Here is a 25,795-nt window from a genome sequence, read left to right as displayed (position 1 = left end):
GAAAGACCCAGGGATCCCAGATTGAAAGAGATTAAGAAGGCATGGCAATGAAATCCAGTATGGGAAAGGACATTAGGACAACAGTCCAAATTTGAAGGTCTATAGATTAGAATTGTATCAATGATAATTTCCTGATTTTGACAGCTGTACCATAGTTATCTAAGTTAACATTTGAGAAAACTGGATATTCATAAATTTTATGTACTATTTTTGTATAATTTTGTAAGTCTAAAATTATTTCAAAACAAAGTTTTTTTAAAGTATAATAAAAATTGATAATAAAAGAGTGCACATTTTAAAAAGGAACAAGAGGCACTGTTAATACTCAGAGGACATTTTCTTGACTAGAAATCATAAATAAAAGGAGAAAGATGTTAACAGGACTAGAAGATACACTTACCTATCTAACAATCTGATAGGTAAAACCATATTTTGTTATTTTAATATACATTTCCAAGAGTACTAGTACAAGTAAGTCTCTTTTCCTATGTTTATTTTCCTGCCTGCTGATGTCTTTTGACAATTCTAAAGACTTACTGACCTCATTAACATGAAAAATCTCTTCATATAAGTGCTTTCACTGATTTGCAGTATCCTTTACAAAAGGGCAGCTATAATCAGTAGTAAAGGCACTGGATGGAGCAGACAGCTTGGGTTCGAATCCCAGCTCCTGTCCTTGTTTCTAGATGTGTGAGTGACCTCAAACAAGTTATTGCCAACTCCCTGAGCCTTAGCTCCTTCATCTGCAAACTAAGTAACAGAGCACCAACCCCAGAGTAGGGATGAACTGATACGCACAGTTCTTAGAAACAGAATAAGACCTCAAAAAATGTTGGCTTTTACTCATCTTTGATTTGCTTTGTACATTACAAAAATATCATCTCCTACTATTTGTAAGATGCTAAGCTCAAATGAAAATCTAACAAAGGGAGGTCACTGGTGACTCTAAAGAGTGCAGTTGTTAGAAAAACATTTTTTGAAAGAAAGTTCTCATTTCCATAAAAATCTTTATTTCCAAAGCAAACCAACACCATGATTGATGGAGATCTATCAGAGAGTAAACACAAAGGGCTGGACTAAAATAGAAACAGGTAAAACTTGTGAAGCAATGATTTCATAGGTGGGGGTGGAAGGACAAAAGTTTCTCTCTGTTTTTACATTGAATAAACACTAACATAAAAGAAAGCTTGAGAGTGAAGAAATGGAGGCAACAGACACAGAGCACTCCTCCAAAAAACTTATAAGAGAAAAATAATTCAGTAGATAAAATGTTCGAGAATGTCAAACGAAAGGCATTTTAAGGTACAAGAGACAAATGCAAACTCAAAAGGAGAAAAAAGAAGGAAACTAAAACTGTTGCTGGGAATAAATTAAGTGTTAAGTCTCAGGACCAACAGAAGTTAAAAGCAGTGGGACAGGAAGCACTGAAGGAAGAGGTTGGATGTAGCAGACACACCTCTCTCTCACAGGAAAGGGATGGACAATCCACAGTAAGACAGATAGGTTGAGGTACAGCAAAGACAGAAGGAAGTCAAGTGAGAGCTCTCCTTTGAAGGAAGAACAAGGAAAACAGAGTAAGGATGAGGAAAAGGAGTTTCCATGTGAGTTTTAAGCAGGTTTACATGAGAAATGACAGTGGTCTACTAAGACACAGCCAGCATCAAGCTGGAAGCTCAGGATAAAAAAAAAGAAACCAGATATATATAATTCTGTTGACTTCTTTTAGTAAAGCTCACAGTTACTGCAGTAATTTAAAAACATTTCTCGGAGAATACAATTTCTTCTATGTACTTTATTTAGTGAGATAAAAATGAAAATATCAAGATAAAATACTTTAATTACTTAGCAATTACATACCATTATCAGGAATTGGTTCCATATCCCATGGGCTAAGCTTTTCAATTTCAGTGTTGTCCCACCTGTTAAAACCAAAAGAAAAGTCTGCTCAGCCTTTCATAAAGACAACCTGTGGCTAATACCTAGGATCCACTACAAGAGGAAACAGGAAGAGAAAAAAATAAGAAAATTAACCTGACTGTAGCAAAAAAAGTTTAAATATTAACAGTAAAATTTTTTAGGAAGCTGTATGAAGTGAAAATGTATGGCAAGTTCAAGGACAAAACCAGAAACCTATAGTCCGCACTAGGGTAAGTGAAGAAAACCTCACACATATTGTGAAGCCCTTGAATGTGACGCTTCAGCATGTGGATTTGATTCCACAGTCAACTGAAAGGCAACAAAGATTTTTTGTGTACAAAGGAAGTGATGTGCTATGTGCTCCTGGACAGTGGCCCAGCAATGTCAGATGGAGAAGTACCAAGGAGATACAGAAAGGCCCCAGGGGAGGAAGCAGACACTGCACCCTCCCAGGTCCTAGTGTACAAGAAATGACAGGGACATGTTAAAGAGACACCGTAGAGGTGAGATTAATGTGACTAATGACAGATTAAATTGCAGGCATTTGTTTAACCTGAAATGTGTTAGTTGTTCATACAACAACCTGCCACAATGAACAAATGTTTATAGATGATTCGTATCCATCTGCATACAGACCTAACAATGTAACACTGGAAATGACTATCGGGGTACTGTGGCTGATAGGGCTCTTGGCTTAGCACTGTTCCAAACCACCAGGCATCGTCAATGATAGAACGGAATCTGTCACCTAGAAGAGATATGACCCAGTCTGAGACACCAATTTGAAACAGTAATATTTTTAATTTCTAAAACATCGTATGATAAAGATTTCAGTAAAGATAAAGTAATCAAAACATTTTTCTGTATCAAAATTAGCCATTTCTCCCCACTTTCCAACAATCTTCAGTGATAAAGCAGATGTAAAAAAGATACATCTGTTACACTCAGATGTTCACTGGAAATATGTAACCATACAACATAATTGGCTAAAGTGGTTTATGACGAGGGTCCATTGTTTAGTAAATCCAAATGCCCACTCTAAAATAAGTTCTATTACACTTTACAATAAAGAAAAAAATTTAACAAAAATCTTTTATAACGGTGTATATATACTATCACTAAATACTTGTGTAATAACTACATTAAATACATACTTATAAAATATAACATTTCCTGTCCTGGCTGGTGTGGCTCAGTGAATTGAGTGCCAGCCTGCAAATTGAAAAGGCCACCAGTTCAATTCCCAGTCAGGGCACATGCCTGGGTTGCAGGCCAGGTCCCCAGTTGGAGGCATGGGAGAGGCAACCGAACAATGTACCTCTTGGCACATCAAATTTTCTCTCTCTCTACCCTTTTTCCCCTCTTTAAAAATAAATAAATGGAATGTTTAAAAAAATAAAACATTTCCTGAAAAATAGAATTATAAAAGTATAATTAGATTTAATCCATGATTATTTTAACACTGTTCCTGTATAAGTATCCTCACATAAAACAGTGTTCTAATTCTTAAGATCTCATAATAAAAATCAGGTATACGTCTATCTTCAATAATACATATTTACTGTTTTAAAACGTTAAACATCCACATATCCTATTATCTCAGCATAATATAAAAGCAGGAAGCAGGTCCTAGGAAGGCCTTTGTACAAATCAACTGTGGAACAAATACTTCAATGACTTCAAGGATTTTAGGTTACACAGATTTCTAAATGTATCCTACAATTATAACAGTTCTAGGGAAATAAACTGCATTTCACCTTTGTATTACATAGATTACAAAGAAACACAGACTGCTCTATGAACCCTATTTCTCCTTCCCATCAATCCCACCATTTTTCAAAACAAAATGACGGAAAAAGTCAATCATCCAGCATTAATAATTCGTTAGATACTGTCATTTAAAAAAGTAAAATAAAATAATTATTTAGTAGGTTAACAATTTCTTCTTCAATGAAAGTTTTGCAGAAATACCAATCAAAATCAAAGCTACATTTCACCCCTAAGAAAGAGACTATTTACTTAATAAAAGACACAATCTTGATTAAATGGAGTATTCTTACAGTGAATTCTGTAAAAACAGCAATATCACAACTATCAGTGTTACATGTTTAATATTCTTAATGTATTTTCAAATTCATGTAAACATGACTGCTACGTATATTTTACATCATTCCTTCCACCCACCTCTCTATTGTTAATAAAATCCCATTTTTGAAAGTATTTCATTAATATATAGATATTCTAAAACTTTAACTTTCAAAATAAATGTTAATAAATGTTTTCTAATTTTTTTCATTTAAGGCACATACTACAAATCTGATATAACGTCATGGTTTTTGTCCAATCCTATAATGTAAATAACCTAATGTAACATGAATATCAATCACATATTTATTATAAGAAATATTATAGTAACAAATCCAATGGCTTCATTTTGAGATGCCTATAAAACATGGTTATAAGAGAACCAGTCTTCTTAAAAAATATTTTATTTTTAGAAAGAGGAGAAAGGAGGGAGAAAGAGAAGGAGTGAAACATCGATTGGTCATCCCTCATACACATCCCAACCCAGGACTCAAACTCACAACCTAGACATGTGCCCCAACCAGGAATTGAACCAATGACCTTTTGGTTTGCAGGATGACACCCAACCGAGCCACACCAGTAAGGGCTAGAGAGCCAGTCTTGGAGAACAAAAATTTACTTTATAGTATTTTTCTTCTCTATTTACCTAATACTAGAAGATTCACCCAGTTTAGATAAAAAATATTTCTTTAGTTAAGACTAACATTTTAAAGGGAGCTACAAAAATTACTTTCCTCATGGTAAAAATTGGTTTTTCTATTTCATTAATTGTTTTCTTGGTTATTCATGTTGACTGCTCTATAATTTAGTTGTAACTCCAATTTGGTCCTGCAGGTGATGAACAGAACTTCCACCTACTCTGCTGCTGTCCTGAATTTCCATTAAGAATTTTCAAGTAAACCTATTTTGCTATTCACAAGTAGGATAAACTTCTGATAAGTTCTCAACACAGTATAAACAGAAACAGGCAAAAATTCCTCTAATAGTACAGCTCAAACTTCAGAATAGGTAAGATTTTATGGGGAAGCAAAAATGAATTAATTATTGAATAGCAGTATAGAAGATCTAGTACAATAATTTCTCAGCCACAAAAATAAAACAAAAATCACTACATTGTAAGAGGCAACCGGGAATATGTATCTAGAATCTAGCTATAGAAAATTAAGTCTGAAAACATTTTTGAATGGACATGTTAGCAGAGCAAAATAAGAGCTTCTGATTTAGATGTCATAGGGATTGAAAAAATATTAACAGATAAGAAACTTTAAGTTCTTTGGGACGTGGCTGTATGACTTGCTAACACTCACATATTCTAGCTGTCTCTTTCTGTGAGTAAACGGTGAGATGCTTTTCTTCAAAAACAACTCCTTTACCTCTCATCCCAAAATAATCTTGATTATTTGTTCTCACATTACTGGTAAAAATCGTTTGCTAAGAACAGCAACACTCTGACAATCTTTTGTTTGAACAGAGATGGCTCAAGGAATTTATCTGAAATGTACCTGTTTATAGTATCTGTAGAGAAAGGCAGCAGAAACTAGGAAAATTAATGAGGCCCTAACATCATTTATGAATGTATATACCAAAGGACACAGCCTGGGTAAAACTTAGTATTTCTAATAAGCAATATTATCCAAACTGGTAATAGTAGAATAGGTTATCCTAAAATGACCAACATTAATATGAGCTCCCCAAGAAAACCGTACATACTGAGAATATTTTATGTGCACCTGTGAAACACGCATTATAATTGCTGATATTACCTGGCCTAATCAGTCATCACTTATGACCTGAAGAGGTTAATGACCTATAACAACTGATTATGGCCATCATAAAAACCACATTCAAGTTAGTGCCCACGCTGAAGTGATTTGTTTTTTCTGTCCACCTACATACATCATGATTATAAAGCACAAGTGTTACATAATTTTATTTTTTGAAGAAATGGTTTCCTCGAGTCAGCCTCTTTTAAGTCTGAACTGATATGACAACAAAGGTAAAATATTCTGTTGTGCCAGACATTATCTGTGTAAAATTTACATTACTTCTCAACTTTGATTATTTTACATCATAGGGTAATTCTGTGAATTGACCAGTGTCACATTAAACGTAATTACAGATAATGTAGTATGGGGAAGTCTGAAAGAAAATCAAAGGTCTGGACTACAGTCAGCGAGTAAGAGATATCCCTTCACAATGTCACATATCACAAGAAGAAATGCTATGTGGCTAAAAAGTTTACTAAGAAGTAGCAAGTACCAAGTCCTAAGCAAAATATACTTATCGGTCCCTTGTATTTCTTTCCAGAATTGACATGTTTGCACCCACCAACCAAAGGAGAGATTAATACCTAAGGATACATAAAACTCAGTAAAAACAGACTTACTACACTGCCAATTCCTTTGTCTTGCTTCATCGTAAAATTGACGCAACACAAGAAAGTCAATAACATCTGGCATATCATGATATCTAAACAAAAATAAAAAATTGTTAAATTCCTTGTATAGCAGGTTATACTCTAGAGCAACACTGTCCAAATGAAATACAATGGGAACTGCATTTATAATTTTTATAAATAAAAACCAGTGCACTTAATCTTAATAGTATATCATATTTAATTCAATATATCCTCTTTGTTTCACCATGTAATGAATACAAAATAATGGTATTTTACATTCTTTTTCTTCACACCAGTTTTCAAAATTCAGTGTGTATACTTACATCACACTCAATTCTAATCAGCCCCATTTCTAGTGCTCAAAAGCCACATGTGGCTAATGGCTACCATCCGGACAGCACAGGTTTAGAAAATTATTAATTCTAACATTTTCTCAAAAACAAAAGCAGAAGTCATTTCACCTACAGGCCAGAACTCCACCCACATTTAACTGGCATGGAAACTGGATGAAAAGTCCAGTGCCAGTGCCTAACTGCGGCTGCTGTAGCATCTTTAGTTTCGCCTCCAGTGGGGTCCCGTCTATCAGAACTTAAACCCTTACCGTAGGCTGTCTGCAGTACTCTGCTATTTACCCTGCAGCTAAATAACCATAGCAAGCTACCCAGCAAGAAAGGAAACCCAAATTTAAATAACTCCACAAAAAATAATACATACCTAATAGAGAAAGATTTGTCTGTAAGTTTCCCAGTTGCAGGATCTATAAATGCCAGTTTGAGGCAACATAGTGTAGGGGGCCCAACCTCATAGCGTATTCCAACAATTTTGACCAATTCTTGATCCTTCAACAGATTTTTTAAAAAGAATAATGGTTAAAATAAATCAATTCCTCAAGACTCCAATTCTCTACATATTGGAAAATTTAGCTAACTCACAATTTAGATTTCTAAACTAGCAGATAAGTGTAGGTAACTATTAATTAAAATCATTTTTGCTAAAGTTTACCTTTGCATCTTTTTGAACAGACATTTAACAGTTTCTAATGTAAGAAATATATTCACTTTGGAAAATACAATAATTCTCCCTCATCCATGGTTTTGCTTTCTACTGTTCCAGTTACTTGTGGTCAACCACAGTCCAAAAATATTAAATAAAAAATTCCAGAGATAAGCAATTCCTAAGTTTTAAATTGTGCCCTTACTGAATAGCATGATAAAGTTTCATGCAACTCTCCACTCTGCCCCACTTGGGGCATGAATCATCCCTTTGTCCAGTGTATCCACACTGTATAAACCACCCACCCATTAGTTACTTAGAGGCCTTCTCGGTTATCAGATTGACAACTGTTTCAGTACAGAAGAGCTAAAGCTTTTGTATATTATGCATGAGGTTGAACCTTTTCCTTTTTCCCAATTTGTATTTCTTTTTTTGAAAACTTGCACTGCTTTCTAAAATCTATTCTGGGTGTGCACATTTTAAGATTACTGATACATACTGCGAACCTGCCTTCCTAAGAAATTTAAACATACTTATAATTTTACATGTTAATCAGCAACATGAAGACTGCCCACTGATAAACATTAGTCTTCCTACTGGATCTTAAAGCTTAGAGTAATAGCAGGAATGTTTTTAAATAGGAAATTAATATGAAAATAGTAATGAAATATGCCTCCAGGTTTTTAAAATGATTTATAAGTAATTAAATTATATATGTGCTAAATGTTTAATGATACCGTCACCTTACCCTAAGATCCATTTTTCTCCATGGCTCTTTGTTACAGTTCAGTTCATAAATGTTATTTCTTCTGACAGCCTCAATATAAGCTTCATGACCCTGTCGAAAATATATTACCTACAAAAGAATAATTAAAACACAACAAGTAAAAATAAAAACATAAGAGTAACATTAATTTTATATTCCATATTCAAGTTTTTAAATGTTATTTAATTACTCTCACCTCATCACCCATTTGTGGAACAAAAGGAGACCTTCGAAGTGTGGTGTCGGTTATCCAAACTGGAGGATGAAATTCATATAAATGTTCCATATTTGCAAGCTCTGATGGAGTCATTCTCTGTAAATTCTGCCAAGAGGAAGAGAACAGCATTTAGTAGAATATAAAGGAGGAGCATGTACTCTTTAATTGAAAAATAAAAGAAATGTCACCATTCAGAATGACTCTTCACTGCAAGTCACCTGATGATTCCTTTTTCAACACCGTACGTGTTTAGTTCCCGAACACACACAGGGACATGTCGCTAGTCTGTACTGTAGATCTACACTGCATGTTCTTGCATCTCCTGAATTTAACAGATTCTTATAACATTTGACATGCTATATGCAAAGGAACTAATTTCCACCCTAAATCCTCTTCATTACACAGCCTGCTCTGCCTGAGACACCACTCTGAATTTTTTCACAGACTAATCATCACAGGCAATCTCCTCTTGATTTCAGATTTTAATACTGGCAATTTTCAAATATGGCCCAAGTTCATTGATACTCATCCTCTCCCAAGTCTCCTCTGCTTGAATATGGGCTCAACTTGCTTCTAACACAAAGAATAAAGCAGAAATGACAATGTGTGACGTTAAGATTAGGTAATAAAAAGCATGAGTATACCCCTCGCTTATGCTTTTGGATCACTAGCTCTGAGGAACACAGCTACCACGTTTTGAAGACACACAAGCTGCCCTACAGAGAGGCTCATGCAGTGGAGAACTGAGGCCACCAGCCACCTGCCACACGAATGAGCTTCAAAGACAATCATCTAGCCCCAATCAAGCCTTCAGACAACTTCAACCCCAACCAAATGATTATGCAACCTTATGAGCCCAAATTCCGTACGCTAATCAGCTACCAAATTCCTTTCCCATCAAAACATGAAGTATACATTTGCTATTTTATGCAGCTAGGTTTCAAGGAGATATGTTACAAATAAATAGGTAACTAACAAAGACATGGCATTACTAAATAATGAGAGCTACTTGCACAACAGGAACACACGCAGTGTACATGTAAGGAATAGGGATAGGACAGTTAGAAGAAACATATGAAGGAAGAACACTGCAAATGAAAATGGGAAACATGGCAGTGACAGACAAAACAACAAGAAAAAGCCTTAAAATGCCTTTAAGTATATTTCTAATGTTGAAATTAATAGGAGAAATGTGTTAGGGTAGGATCCTGAGTAAAAGAGAACTTTCCCTTTCAGTTTCAGATTTAGAAAGGCTTAAGTCCCATGTCCAACTCAGAGCAGATTAGAAAGAGAAGTTTAATAATAAAGTAGCTTTTCCAAAAATAAGTTTGCATTTTACATTTAACTCCTGATGACATAACACTGTCAAGAGAAAAAAAGAGCTCCAATTTCAAAAAGATTTCTAATTTTAAATATGAACAGAAATACCTCTATAAAACTGTACATGTATGTTATCTCTAAAGATATACTTTCCTTACCTCTTTTTTGGGCTTATTTTCTTTCTTTCTCTTTTGTCTCCTTTTAGGAGGAGATAAATTCTCAGTAGACATTTCATCCTCTGAACTACTACAGAATCGGGTAATGCGCCGACGAGATGACATTCTTAAAGGAGGCTGCAAATTGATGCCTGCATCAGCTGTCCAATCAGAATACTGAGATGAAGAGTCACTAAAAAAAGGAAAACATTTTAAGTTGTAGGGAACCAGAATCTAAGCCTTGAGAGACTATGAGGAGGAGAAAAAAGACCTCCAAGGAGCTTCAACTTGAACAATCTGCCCTCTCCATCAACAAATACTGAAACGATCAAAGATCATGAGAAAGAAACCTTCACTGACACTGGGAATTAGGAAAGAATGTAAGCCTGAGGGATTTCTGTAAATTATAACATAAATAAGATCTCATGGAAGACATCTAGAGCCAACTAACAATTCCCTTTTTAAAAAATGAAGTGTGGTGAAGATGAAATAGTAGTGGTCACACAGAACTGTAAGCAGCACTCCACCAAGACAGAGGAGGCTTGGGAACAGACTTTTAATTGGATTAACAAACCACTGAATACACTGAGAAGCCCAAGGAAAACACAGCCCCACCAGAAAGCACTAAGAGGTCAGTTTCTTGCCAAGAAAGGAACTTTCCCAGCTATGATGGAAGACCCAAGAAAGGGACCACTCCTAGCTACCCTGAGCAAAAGCAGAGTCAAATGGGAAATGAGACATAGAATACTAGCCACAGATCCACCACCAGCTTCAGCAAACACATAGAGGCCTCTATTGTGACCATCACTGGCCAACCACTTACCTCACAGGCTCGATAAAACACACACAAACACATTTCCAAAAGCTTTTTACCATAAAAAGAGGTATTTGAGAAAATTTAAGAGCATCTACTTTATAACATCCAAGAAAAGCTGAACTGAAAAACAATGAATGTAGAAATAGAAAGGAAAACGATGGTTACCAGGGGCAGGAATAAGACAGAGAGCTGTTGTTTAACAGGCATGTAGCTTCAGTCGTGTGAGATAAAAGACAGTTCTGGAGACTAGGTGCACAACACTGCGAATATACTTAACATTACTGAACTGTACAGTTAAAAATGGTTCAAATGGTAAATTTTATGCTAGGTAAATTGTCACAATATTTTTAAAAATTTAAGAGTAGACAAGTGTTCTAAAAATCACTTCAGCTCTTCCTCATAATGGGATAAAAGCAGACAAGAAAGCAAGCAGGAAGTACAGTACAGTGGTGTAGACCTGCCCAGTATCAGTGGAAACAGAAGTGAGATTTGAGTCGTATCTAGAAGGAAATTTTCTAGACTTGGTGATAGACACATTGTGAAGAGAAAATTATGTCCAGGTATATGGCTTAAGCGTCTGTCAAAACAAACTTGACATTTACCAAGATACGACAGAGGTTGGCATGGCCCCTGAGCAAGGATGATGTGCAAATTTGTGAAGCGTTCCATATTTTAGTGGGGGGCACAGGGTAGAGGAGAGCAATGGGGAAAACAGCTGGACAACTGTAACTGAACAGCAATAAATGTTAAAAAATTAAGAGAGAGAGATCACTCAATCATGAAAAAAAGATGTTAACATCTTGGTCCAATGAAATCTGGTTATCAAAGTAAATGAAACAAAAAGTAACTAGTAATGAATGTAATAATGGTTTTACCACACATACTCTGGACACTACTCTTTATAAATGAAGTCCAAGACTAAATCAATGTTTTGAGTAAACATATTTTACACTTCTGGCTCAGGTGTTTACATATTTAACTGTAGTTAAATAAGAATACACAAATATCATCTATAAAAACTGTGGTTAATCCAGTTTCCTTCTCCTTTTAAATGTATTAAAAACGCAATGTAAACTGTTCCATAGTTACAAACCCTTGCAACTTGAACACCATCCAAATACAATTCCAATCAAGGCTCTGACTAAAATGCTTAAAAGATCAAAACAATCAAAAACAGATACCTTGAACTTTCACTATCACTTTCACTTCTTCTATCACTTTTCCATTCTTCTTCTTCTGAAGAACAAGAACCTTCACTTTGATCACAGGAGGTCTCCTAATTGGTTGGGGGGGGGATAAAATAAAAATCTTGATCTCTGAGTGAAGTTAATAAAAAGTCATGTATATGTTTCTCAGTGTTTTGGACTTAAGGCACTCTAATAGGTATGTCCTGGTATCTCACCATTGTTTCACTTTCAATTCCCTAATGCACAGGATGTCGAGTACCTTTCTATATGCTTATTTGTCATCTTATATCTTCTTTGAGGGGGTGTCAGATTTTTTGCCAATTTTTAAACGGAGTTTTCTTGCTGATAAGTTTTAAGAAGTTGTGGTATATTTTGAATACAAGTCCTTTATCAGATGTGCGTTGTACAGATACTCTATCCTGTTCCACAGCTTGTCTTTTCATTCTCCTAACGGTGTCTTTCCCAGAGCAACAGATTTTAACCTCAATGAAGGGACTTGTCAAGTTTTTCTTTCATAGATTATGCTTTTGGTATCCTATTATCTAAAAAGTCAGCACTGTACCCAAAGGTACCTAGAATTTTATCATGTTATCTTCTAGGAATTTTATAATTTTATGCTTTAATTAAGTTTATGATCCATGTTTAGTTAATTTTTGTGCAGGTTCTGTGTCTAAATTCATTTTTTTCGCATGTGACTGTGGATATCCAGTTGTCCCAGAACCATTTGCTGAAAAGAATATACTTTATCCATTGAATTGTCTTTGATCCTTTGTCAAAGACTAGTTGACTGTATTTGTATTGGTCTATTGCTAGGTTCCCTATTCTGTTCCAATGGTCTACTTGTATATTCTTCACCAATACCGCACTGTCTTAAAAAACAGTAGATTTATAGCAAATCTTAATGTCAAGTAGTATCAGTCCTCCAACTTCCTTGTTCTTCAGTATTCTGTTAGCTATTCTAGGTCTTTTTCCTGTCCTTATAAATTTAAGAATCACTGTCACTATCCACCAAATTATCTTGCTAGAATTTTGACTGGGATGGTTGAATCTATAGATGAACTTAGAAAGAACTGTTTTATTAACTGAAGTATAATTGGCATACATTACATTAATTTTAGGTATACAACATAATGATTTGATATTTGTATATATTGCAAAATGTTTACCACAATAAGTCTGGTTAATATGCACAATACAGAATTTCTCATAATGAGAACTTTTAAGATTTACTCTCTTAGCAACTTTCAAATATGCAATACAGTATTAACTATAGTCACTGCAGTGTACATTATATCCCCATGCCTTATTTATTTGATGACTGGACGTTCATACCTTCTGACTCCTTTCACCCATTTCACCCACTCTCATTTACTGCTGATGGGAATGCAAACTAGTGCAGACACTTTGGAGGACAGTTTGGCAGTTTTGTATAAATCTAAACATAGGCTTAGCACAGGTGGCAAACACAAGGCCCACAGTCCGAATCCGGCCCTCCACCTTGTTTTATCCAGCCTGGCACCTTGTTTCTACCCAGCGGCAGCATCAAGCTCCTTACCCCTAGGTTAAAGAGTAGTCACATTTATACTGTCCTAAAATTACATTCTACCCTTTGAAGGCAACTGTGAGGCTGATGTGGCCACCAGTGAAAATGAATTTGACACCCCTGGTTATACTATCTGATCCAATAATCATGCTCTTTGGTATTTCCCAAATATACTGAAAAATTATGTCCACACGATAACCTGCACACAAATTTTTAAAAATTAATTTTAGAAAGAGGAAGAAAGAAAAGTAAGAAGGAGGCAGAGGGAAGAGAAATAGAGGGAGGGGAGAGAAGAAGAGGGAAACATCAATTTGTTGTTCCACCCATACATGCATTCACTGGTTGATTCTTGCACATATCCTGAGTGGGGACTGAACCTTACAACCCTGGCATATTGGCATGATACTCCAACCAACTGAGCTACCCAGTCAGGGCTGCACATGGATGTTTACAGCAATTTTATTCATAACTGTCAAAACTTGGAAGCAGCCAGTATGTCCAACACTAGACGAATAGATAAATAAACTGTTAAATCCAGACAAGAGTTTTAACATGAAAAAGAAATGAGCTATGGAGTGATGAAAAGACATAGAGGAAACAAAGTCTTATTATTAAAAAGTAGCTAACCTGGAAAGGCTATATATTGTATAATCCAACTTCGTGACATTCCTGAAAAGTCAAAAAACTATGGAAATAGTTAAAAGATCACTTAAAAGAACCTATGCAGTCCAATGTTCATAGCAGCGCTATTTACAATAGCCAAGTGCTGAAAGGAACCTAGGTGCCCATCAGTAAATGAGTGGATCAAAAAACTATGGTACATTTACACAATGGAATACTACGTAGCAGAAAGAAAGAGAGAGCTCCTACCCTTCTCGACAGCATGGATGGAACTGGAGAGCATTATGCTAAGTGATATAAGACAGGAGATGAAAGACAAATACTATATGATCTCACCTGTAAGTGGAACCTAAACAACAAAACAAACAAGCAAGCAAAATATAACCAGAGACATTGAAATAAAGACCACTGACAGTAACCAGAGGGGAGGTGGGAGGAAGGGGAAGGGCCATCAAGGAACATGTATAAAGGACCCATGGACAAAGCCAAAGTGGGGAAGGATTGAGGGTGGGAGGCCAGGATGAGGGAGGCAGGAGAAAGTGGTGGTAGGAGAATGAAGACAACTGTATTGGGACAACAATAAAAAAGATGATCAAAGAAAGTTTTTTAAAAAGGGACATAGTGAAACGTGAAACAATAAATAATGAATTTAAGATGAAAAATAAATAAATAAAAGATCAGGAGTTACAAGTGCCTCAGGAGGGAGGATGGTATGACCTGGTATACAGCACAGGGGGGCTTCAGGGCAGTGAAACTTTTCTGTATAATACTCTTCTGATAGATACGTAACATTATACCTTTGTCAAAACCCACAGAATTGCACAACAGACTGCTCCCTAAAGTAAATTATGGAATTGAGTTCATGACCACACAAAAATTGGTTTGGTTCATCAGCTGCAGCACAGATACCACAGTAATTCAAGTCCATGTGCAGGGAGCAAGGGAGTACATGAGAACCTGACGTTCTTACTGTGTTCGCAATTTTTCTGTAAATCCTATTAACTGCTCTAGAACATGAAATATCTTTTGACGTCAATAAAATGATGAAATAGTCTCAGTACCTAAAACAAGACCATTTAATGGGAGGGTTGGGGGTAAGGGATTGAGCAAAAGATTTAAAAAAAGAAAGAACTCAGGGACATGGACAACAGTGTGGCTATGGCAGCAGCGGGAAAGGAGAGTGGGTGGAGGTGGAAGAGGGTATGAAGGAATAAAGGGTGATAGAAAAAGGTCAAATAAATCATTTAAATGAACAGCTCTGATGATAACAGCAGGTAACATTACTGGATATTAGGCACTGTTTTAAGCACTTTACATAAATCAATTCTCACAACACCTCTGAGGACATCCTATTACCAGTTACTTTCACAGACATGGCAGTGGTACAGAAAGGTTAAACAAGGTATCAAAATGAAAGAATTTGGGTTTAAACTAGAATCCAGTACGTTCACTATTATCCTAATGCTTTATAAAGTAGTAAAATAAATTATTCATCCATATGGAACATTTCATTCATCAAAATATTAATTATAAAATATTAAGATTCTATTGTTAATTTTTAAATATGCTTTACCAGAAATATTGGATTCCCAAGAAAATCAAAATGAAGACCAGTGACTAACATATAGTTACTGAAAGTCAAAGAAAGAGGTTAGATACAACAGTAAAAGCAGTAAGGGAAAAATAAACTGAACTCCATCAAATGTCAAACTTTTGCACTTCAAAGGAAACCATCAAAGTGAAAAGACAACCTGCTAAATGAGACAAAATATTTGCAAGTCATGTACCCAATAAAGGACTTGTATCCAGAATATCAAAAGAACATTTACAGCAATTAAAAATAACCAAACTAACAAAAGAGCAACAGATTTGCACAGAAATTTTTCAAAAGATATACAAACGGAAAATAAGCACATGAAAACATGTTCAACATCATCAGTTATTAGGGAAATGCAAATCAAAACCTCAATGAAATACCACTTCACACTAAGATAGCTAAAATCAGGACAGACAATAACAAGTGTTAGCAAAGATGTAGAAAAACCAGAACCCTCATACAATACTGATGGAATATAAAATATGCAGCCATATAGGAAAAGAGTCTGGAAATTCCTCAATAGGTTTAAACACAGGATAAATACTAAAATGAACTGAAAGCTATGTTCAAAGAAAAACCCACACATGAATGTTAGTAAGAAGCATTGTTCATTAACAGCCAAAAGTGGAAACAATACAAATGTCCCTCAGCAGATGAGTGAATAAAGAAAATGTGCTCTGTTCACATATTAGACAATGAAAAAGAATCAAGTATTCATACATGCTACACATGAATCAACGCTGAAAATGTTACAGTAAGTGAAAAATCCAGTCACAAAATCATATATTATTCCATTGATATGCAATGTCCAGAATAGGAAAATTTACAGAGGCAGAAAGTAGATTGGTGGTTGCCAGGGGCTGGGGGGTGATGGGAATAAAGAGTGCAAGGTTTCTTTTTAGAGGTAATAAAAGTATTCTGAAATTAAATAGTGGTGATAATGGCACTGTTGTGTTAATATACAAAAACTACTGGATGGTACACTAGTATAGTGAGTATCCCAACAAAGCTGTGCATAATTTTTTTAATTCAAAATGTGAAATTTTATCTTAATCTCTACAGAATAGTGTATTGTCAGCCCTGGACGGTGTGGCTCAGTGGACTGAGTGCCAGCCTGTAAACCAAAGGATCACTGGTTTGATTCCCAGTCAGAGCACATGCCTAGGTTACAGGCCAGGTCCCCAATATGGGGTATGGGAGAAGCATACAAACATTGATGTTTTTCTCCCTCTCTTTCCTACTCCCTTCCACTCTCTCTAAAAATACATAAATTCTTGCCCTGGCTGGTGTAGCTCAGTGGATTAAGCATGGGCCTGTGAAGCAAAGGGTCACCTGTTTGATTCCTAGTCAGGGCACATGCCTAGGTTGCGGGCCAGGTCCCTAGTAAGGGACACATGAGAGGCAACCACACATTGATGTTTCTCTCCCACTCTTTCTTCTGTCCCCTCTTTCTAATAAATAAATAAAATTTTTGAAAAAAATAAAAATAATAAATTCTTAAAAATGAAGAAAAAAGCCCTGGCTCGTATAGCTCAGTGGATTGAGCACGGGCCTGTGAATCAGAGGATCATGGTTTGATTCCCAGTCGGGGCACATGCCTGGGTTGCAGGCCAGTTCCTGGCAGGAGACACACAAGAGGCAACCTTATACTGATATTTCTCTTTCTCTCTCCTTCCCTTTCCCTCTAAAGATAAATAAATAAAATCTTTAAAGAAAAAAAGAATAGTAATATTTTCACATAATTTCAGGGTAGAGTCAAAGTAAGAGAAATTATTTAAGATTATTTTATATAATTTACAGTTAAAACTCACATGTCTTATAGAGCTTGAAGACTCATTTCCAGAAGATAACTCATTCCGTGCAACATTTCTTCTACCATAATTTGAGTATTTGCGTCTACATGTCCTCTGCCTGGACTGTGACATCGAAACCACCGAGTCAGACTGCAACGTGAAGAAACAGGCAGATGAAATCAACACCAAAATAAGTAAGTACAATCTTCAGCAAAAAGGGCATTCAAAATTTAAGGCAAAAAAAATAATAATAGTTGAAAAAATAGAATATTCTTTAATAGATTTTATTTTTGCCATATGCTGTTAAATCAACCTTGGTAGTTTTAAGATACTTGGAAGACATAGCTATATTAGGCACATCAGATTAGCATTTTTCAAATAAAGCTGTCAGTTAACTGGTTCACCATGAATGACATAATAACCCAAGTTCATCATTTTAGAAATATATATCTTAGAAGTGAAAATACGTATTATGAGGCATAACCAACCTTGAGAAATGTATCATTCTGTGTATATATACAGGTATAGAGAAATATCTGAAATTATCCTCAAATATTAACCTTAGTTATTTCCAGGTTTTAATTTTTTGGATGCTTTGTTGTCAATACTTTTAAATTCTGCTTGAATTTTGAAAATATCGTATTTTTTTCTTTCTATTATTGCTCAAGTACAACTGTCTCCATTTTCCCCCACCACTCCCACCCATAGAAAATATATTTTTATCAAAACAAAATAATTAAACTTTAAAATTCAGCCAAATAAAACAGAATATATTTTAAAGGTTTGAGGGGCAACCTATATTCCTCAAACCCCAAAGTCATATGTGAAATCACTCAATAAGGGTATATTAGTGTCTTTTGTTTGATAATCAGTACTGTGTACTAACATTTCAATGTATCGCTGGCTGATTCCAAAATCAATAATGTTTTCATAAATTTGTCAGTACTAATTTTTGTTAAGGCAAAAACTCATGAGTGTCATAACTGGTAATATATAAAAAACAGTTGGGTCAAAAGGAAAAAGAAGTTATGGACTTGAACAACAGTGTGGTGATTTGAGGGGTGAAGGGGTTTGATGGAGGTAGAAGAAGATATAAGAGGGATAAATGGTAAGGGAGAAAATACAATAAAAAATAAACTATTAAAAAATAAAAATGAAATACACAAACCCTAAGAACATTACTACTCAGAAGAACAAGCAATGTGTCAAAATACATTTTTTTTTAATCAGTTTGAGGGCATTATATACCTAACAAGGCTATGAACAATTAGACAATAATCCCAAACACTAAAACGAATTCTGAGAAAATGCTGCAGATACACAAGTATTTTTCACCAGTTTGGTAGCACTAATCTTACATTTTGTGTATCTTCTATGAACTCAATGTTAATGCTGTTCATGGCAAGAAACTCTAAACAAAAAATTAAATGCTGAGGAATAAGATTTTCTTGAGTTTCAAGGATTACCAACCATTGTAACATCTAAAAATATTTGTAAATGCATGATTTGGATAAATTTCAGAAGCAGACAAAGCTAACAGTTTAGAAGTAAAACAATTGGTTACCTGTGGGAGAAAGGAGAATGTAGTGATTGGAAATGGACACAAAATGCTTTTAAAGGGCTGGTAATGTTCTAGTTCTTGACCTGAGTGGTCATTAGGCAATAATTTTCTAGAATCCATTAGACCTGTTAGGTATTAGGCTACTTTCCTTAACTGTTCAAATTATTACTCTTTCCTAACAGCTGTACAACCTTATGTCTACAATTTTAAATCCCAAACAGAAGGCTTTAAGCAAGATATATTATTTTCCTTCAGGTGAAAATTACTAATGTTCTCACTGAAAAGAAAACCATAAATTCCAGTTTTATTTCTAATTTACTCATTCTTAAGAAAAATAGAATTTAGATTACCTTCTGTGAGAGCTGAAGGGTCTTCTTTTTTCTCCCAATTACATAAAGATTTCTTTCCTCTTCACCTTTCTCTATTCTGAAGTCTTCCAAATTCCTACAAAGTTAGTTATCCAGTTATATTGTTACCAAACTGATGGATAAGTAGAGGATAGCAACAGGGAAAAGTAATCACTATGATTCTAGAAATCATAAGCTTATATACTTTTAAGTTAATATAGGAAATACTTAAAGTTATAGCATGACTTAAGTCAAGTTGTATTTTAGGTTAGAAATTTAATGTGAATAAAAATAAAATCTCAGTAGTAGCTAGGAAGGCCTATTTTTCATATTTTACACAGAAATGGTTATTTGCATTTTGATTGGCTAGAGTAGGACCAACTCTAACAGGATCTCTCAAATTAGCTACTCAGAATGATCCTGTAATTTTCCAAGATTGCAATGCCTTTCTCTAACAAACGGGTAGGAGCAGAATCCTCCTCCAAACTACTCAAAATGAATGTTTTATAATTTGTAGAAAACCAGAATAGCAATGTTAGTACTTCTTCTAATCACCTATATTTTACTTACATGATATAAAAGATGTTACTGTGACCAATTTCAAAGCAAGGGACCTTCCACTATGAGGAAGGTATTGATTATTGTAATTTTCCTTCTCTATGGTTAAGAGAATAAATGAATGTCCTCATTCCCCAATCTGAACATTATGAAAAACATACAGCTTTGTTTTTGTTCACTTTTTTAAAACCTCACCAGAAAAAGACTCAAAACCTGGCCATGCTCCAAGATATAACTGGACACTCAGATGAGTACAAGCACAAATGCTGTAAGGGCAAAAACTGATTTCTAAGGAAATCACCTTTTTCTCAAGCTTCATTTGCAGCCCATGCCCAAATTACAGTGAAACATTATTCTATCCACAGGGAAATTCTAAATTAGACTCAACCCTTCAAAGTTGTCAATTTCACCCCTTTTATGTGCATTTAAGAAATTATATGAGGTTTCTCACTTGCAGCCAAATGAAACCCCTACCACATATCCGTTTTGACAAAACACTACATACCATTCATTCTCAATCAATGATAAAATAAAGGAACAATCTAGGCTTCAAAAGTATCACCTGTGAGTACAATTATAAGCCTAATGAATTGCTAGTATCACTCAGCTATGAAGTGATATTACAGAAGATTTTAGAATAAACAGAATTTCTACCATTATTGGATAAAGACAAACAATACACCTGAATGACAGCCCCAAACAGAATTTCTCTACTAGGAAACAACACAGTGTGCTCATCTTTCTGCACAAAAAGGTTATCTATCTTCTCACTTTTATCTATTACCTAAATTCTTCAGTATGGATACAAACTGCTTTTATAGGCAGAAAACAAAGTTTTAGTTTCTCTTGATCCTTATCAAATGACACTCTAATACCACATGAAATTTGCCATTGCTCTCCACTATTCGAGCTGTTGTCAAGGGCACTGACCACTATTCTATCACTCAGCATCTCCTTCATAAACTCACAATGTATGAGCTAGAATACAGTAGTAAAAAGAGCAATGCTCTTCTTCAAAAAAATTATTTTGTAGCCGACAGCTGACTCTCAAAATCCATTTTCCCTTTCTTGCTTAGAAACGATCTCAATTTTTATCTAGGCTCTTCATTGCCCTAAATGGAAACTATTACTTAGCCTCTTCTGTGGCTTAGTATGGCCATATGACGACATTCTGCTCAATGAGTTATAAGCAGAAATGTCATGTGGGTTCAAGGCTGCTCAAATAAAGGAATTTGTTTTCTGTTTCTCTTCTTCCTTCTTCTGGTCTAAACCCCAGCGTCCACAGCACAAATGCTACCTTGGACTCTGAGTTGACCTAAGGATTAAAAGCCATACTCTAAAACGGAGATCAGAAACAAAGGAACTAATAAACTAGAACCATGATTCCAGCCTTAAGCTATTTCTAGTCTTCCTTTATGTTAAGAGAACAAATGCTTGTTCAATGTTTCAAGGACTAACTCTTCAGGTCTTTCACTCCTGATACCTGTTTACTTCCCCATGGTTTTGACAACAAAAAGTATCCGGAAGTGACACTTCCCATTCTAATAACCATACAGCTCAGACACAATTGTAAGGCTCGATTACAGCACTCTACATAAACGATGATGATTTGCTGTATTTCTCATCCCGATACCAGATTTTGCTTTTCACTATTTTGTTAATGTACTTCAAGTACCTCAAATTCACTGTATAATTTATAAGTATTATGCAATATTATTCTACCAATCACTAAAACTTTTGCTAATAAACACATGAAGAAAACACTTTTTCAAAATTATCTTCAAAGTATTCATTATTATGAGACAAATATGACAAAATACTGGAAGATTTTAGATATTAATGAAAAACAGTACTTGCTGCCTCTATTTCAACAACTCAGTACCAGAAAGAACCTACTGCCTGGACTATAATTATGAAACATTATTTCCCACCAGGAGAAAACGGGGCTGCTTAAGAGAAAAGACTAATTGCAGGTCTAGATCAAGAAATTCACAAGACAAACCTATGACATTTTGCCATGCCTGACAGCAAGAACAGAATGGAAGGCTACTTACAATCATTTCAAAAGGACTCAGAAGCCAATATGAAGAGACCCGGGTCAGATAAAGGAAAGTTTAAATATCAATAAGGAGTATCAGAATAAGCTAAATCACAGCAGTATGATTTATACAGTGAAAAACACAAACAAACACAAATCAGGTCATTACTGAAAGATAACAAAGAATAAATCTTCATTTTGAAGGCAAACACAGCAAGTAATCAAGCATCTATCCTGTCTTCTATATACAAACTATACTACTGAATTATCAAATATTAGACTTGGGAAAATTTCTTTTTTAGAAATATCCCAAGTAATAAATGAAGACTTGATAGAGTTGTAATACCACTATTTTTATAATCCCTAATGAAATAATGAGTCTAAGCAATGAGCACCAATGCCTGGTAGAATCACGAAAAATATAGATTTTTAAGCGCTTTCTGACAAAATTATTGCTATTGTACAAATGAAGTCTTACAAAAGAACTAAAAACATTTATGACATGAGACAATCTGAAACCGAAACACTAAGATACAGTTTTATTGAAAATTATTTTTTATAAAATATAATAATGGCATTATAGTTATATTTTAGGATAATCCCTCATCATTTAAAATATATATTCACATACTTTGGACAAAATGATGTAGATGAAACAAGATTGGTTATAAAAAAATTTACCAAAGTAAGCCCTGGTTGGTGTAGCTCAGTGGATTGAGCATGAGCCTAGAAACCAAAGGATCACGGTTCGAATCCCAGTCAGGGCACATGCCTGGGTTGCAGGCCAGTTCCCAGCAGGGGAACTCATGAGAAGCAACCATACATTGATATTTCTCTCCCTCTCTCCTTCCCTTCCCTTCTAAAGATAAATAAATAAATCTTAAAAAATGATCAACTAAATTTAAAGTTTAAAAAAAAAATTTACCAAAGAGAGAACAAGTTTGACATTTTCTTGCCACAATTAAAAGACTCCAAGCTATTACTAAAATATATTTATATGATTATTTGTACCACGAATGGATTAAGATATGTAAATAATCATATAGATATATTTTCACAGATTAAAAACAATGTAAATAGATATCCTAAAACAAACCTAAATATGCCTAGTGGTACCTCTGGTACAACCACTCTTCGCTTCCAGGCCTGCAGGTCGCGCTCTGTAGCAATCTGACTACGGGGAGCATTCTGGTGCATCTGACGGACACCTTCAACTTGTCCACTGCGACGCAGACCAATATTTGGAGGGGACTGGATGTCTAAGCTTAGTCTTCTGAAACCTAGGAAAAAATTATCAAGAAATGATTCTGAAACAAAGTTCAATCTATATGCATTTAACATGTAATAAGCATATACATCCTTCTGAAACACAAACCAAAAATAAAAATCTACAGAAAAAAGTCTGGGAAAAAAAATCTTCATATGACTGAGATCAAAATGTAGACTAGAGAACAAACATTAACTACTAACCTCAATTTCCATTTTTACCAGACTTTCTGAAATTTTTAAAAGTACAGGCATTGTCTATTACATTGTATTTGGATTCCTAAAAATTTTGTCTTCAGAAGTGCACATTAAAAACACACCTTTTTGGAAAAATTAGCATTGAAGATAAACTCCTCAAACTGCAGTGGCTTTATAACAAGAGCTCTAACAACATTAACTGCAACCTCAAGAGATAATCCAAGCCACTCAGGCAAACAGCAGCCAGAGCGGGTATTAAAAATCCACAAAACTGCCAAGTGGAGGAAACGCTGGCAGCACTGAGAATTGAAGCTGGGCAAGTGGGTGACGGGGCAACGCAGACAACGGTGAGCTCTGAGCCTGTGCAGAGCTGATCAGGTGAGCACTAGAAGCAAGGCAACCTCCCAGGAGGTGCAAGTCATAGAACACAGAGACCTATCTAAGGGAGAAGGGAGTCCTAGACAAGTGTTTGTTTTCTTAAAACACGGGAAAGGGCTCCTGCTACAAATGCAACAGAGAAATTAGGGGGCTATATGCTTTCCTGCTAGAGGCTATAAAATTCTACTCGAGCTATGCTAGTTCTCCTGGCCTAGGGTAAAACCCACATGAGTAAAATAACTTCTGCATTCTTCTATGCACAGCATTCTGTTTACCAATCAAATGAACCATTCTACATCAAACTGGCTAAACTACTAAAAATGGCATTAAACATTTATATTAAGATGTACTTGATGTTTAAGATAAAATCGAACCAAGGGATCGTGGTTCGATTCCTAGTCAGGGCACACACCTGGGTTGTAGGCCAGTTCCCAGCAGGGGACACACAAGAGGCAACCACACATTGATATTTCTCTCTCCCTCTTTCCTTCCCTTCCCCTCTAAAAATAAATAAATAAAATCTTTAAAAAAAGAAAAAGAAAAAAATTGAATGGAAAACTAAAAACAAATTCTAGAACTTCCCATCAAGATGGAGGCATAGGTAAACATGGCTCACCTCCTTGCATAACATCAAAATTATAACTAAACCATAGAACAACCATCCTTCAGAACCATCAGAAATAAGGCCTCAGTCCTATGCCAGGTGCACATCTATAAATGAGGAATAGATCCCTCCAAGGCCAATTCCCCCAAAAAGCCCAATGATCCAAACCCCACGAAGATGGGAAGTCAAAGTACAAACTGGTCCTGGTAGAACCTGCACATTTCAATGCCATCTTCCACCAAGATTACCCTGTCTTTGGGGTAGCCTGATTTTTACATCATTCTGTTCTTATCAGTAAAGGTAATCTGTCAGATATTTAATTCGATGTTTTACAAGACTTCTGAAATGGGTTAAGATCATAGATTAAACATATATTTTACTGAAAAAAAGGGCCTAGTGGTTAGTGATAAACCTGGGTGACTTACAGAATCATTTAAACCATTCTGGAATAAAAAGCCTTCATCACTCCCACTGACAATTCCCTACTAGGGATGAACTCAAAATCCAAAATAATACATAGCAATATATAATAATACAGATACATGACAATATAGAATTAGGCTATCCAAAAAACTTCAGACAATAAGAAATATATGCTATAAAATAACTTATAAGGAAAAAAATATGGCCAAAAAAATACTCAACTTCATTAGTGAATTTTTTTAATTTCAAATTATGATTTGCATTATCATTTGACACCCATTTGAATGGCAAAAATCAAGAAACCCACCAAATATCAGTGAAATTAATCAATAGCACCCTTTATATATATCATACAACCACTGTGGATGAGAGTTTGGCATAATATATCTATACCCAACAATTTCACTCTAAGATTAATATTTAAAAGAAAATCAAATGCAAACAAGACCCATACAGGACTATTAATATTATTTCTTCATGATTAGCAACATGTCAAAACTACTCAAAAGCCCAAGAGAATGAATAAATAAAATTAGATACAGTTATACAAGGAGTAACACACAACTGTCAAACTGAACCTGCTGTGCCGCCAGTGGAGCAATCTGAAGTTATAATATCATGTGAAAAAAGGAAGTCTCAAATCAACCTAATAATCTTTTTATAAAGTTTGAAAACAAATGCTTTCTAGTAATACATATATGAATGTATTTTTAATGTACTCTGAAAAAGGCAAAGAAAGGACCAAAATGAGATTTGAAATGTAACTGCTATCTTGGGAGAGGGAAAACAAGGAGGACCACATAAATAGACGTAGGTTATCAACATGATTTAAAACAAATAAAAGAGAACCTTGTGTAAACAACTAGTAAGAGTAGGTAGGTCATAAACAAAGGATTGACAGACCCAATTCTGAGCAGCTAGGATCCAAAACAATTAAAGACATTAAAAAAGTAAAATTTAAAGCAAAAGTCACTGAATTTAAAGTAAGGTTTTAAAGAGAATCAACAGAACTT

The 25,795-nt window shown here is 35.1% G+C and overlaps 1 protein-coding gene and 1 pseudogene across 2 annotated transcripts in view; one reads left to right on the top strand and one right to left on the bottom strand.

Moving 5' to 3' along the window:
• The window catches only part of BRWD1 (bromodomain and WD repeat domain containing 1), a 109,934-nt gene that overhangs the window by 37,534 nt on the left and 46,605 nt on the right, over positions 1-25,795 (bottom strand). For both annotated transcript variants that reach the window (XM_053657768.1, XM_053657767.1), the window contains exons 19-29: positions 23,010-23,193; positions 19,321-19,414; positions 17,428-17,559; positions 11,850-11,944; positions 9,855-10,044; positions 8,356-8,481; positions 8,142-8,249; positions 7,115-7,239; positions 6,389-6,471; positions 2,554-2,665; positions 1,858-1,919 (exon numbers count right to left, since the gene is read on the bottom strand). In XM_053657768.1, coding sequence (XP_053513743.1) covers positions 1,858-1,919; positions 2,554-2,665; positions 6,389-6,471; positions 7,115-7,239; positions 8,142-8,249; positions 8,356-8,481; positions 9,855-10,044; positions 11,850-11,944; positions 17,428-17,559; positions 19,321-19,414; positions 23,010-23,193 — 1,311 coding nt within the window. The remainder of the gene's footprint in view (positions 1-1,857; positions 1,920-2,553; positions 2,666-6,388; positions 6,472-7,114; positions 7,240-8,141; positions 8,250-8,355; positions 8,482-9,854; positions 10,045-11,849; positions 11,945-17,427; positions 17,560-19,320; positions 19,415-23,009; positions 23,194-25,795) is intronic.
• LOC119048853 (uncharacterized) lies at positions 11,248-11,343 on the top strand (annotated as a pseudogene).

This window comes from Artibeus jamaicensis, unplaced genomic scaffold (assembly GCF_021234435.1).
Source record: "Artibeus jamaicensis isolate MK-2021 breed Jamaican fruit bat unplaced genomic scaffold, CSHL_Jam_final scaffold_474, whole genome shotgun sequence".
NCBI classification, from domain to species: Eukaryota; Metazoa; Chordata; class Mammalia; order Chiroptera; family Phyllostomidae; genus Artibeus; species Artibeus jamaicensis.
Note: the sequence above shows the minus strand (reverse complement) of the source record. Positions and strands in the feature narration are given on the sequence as shown.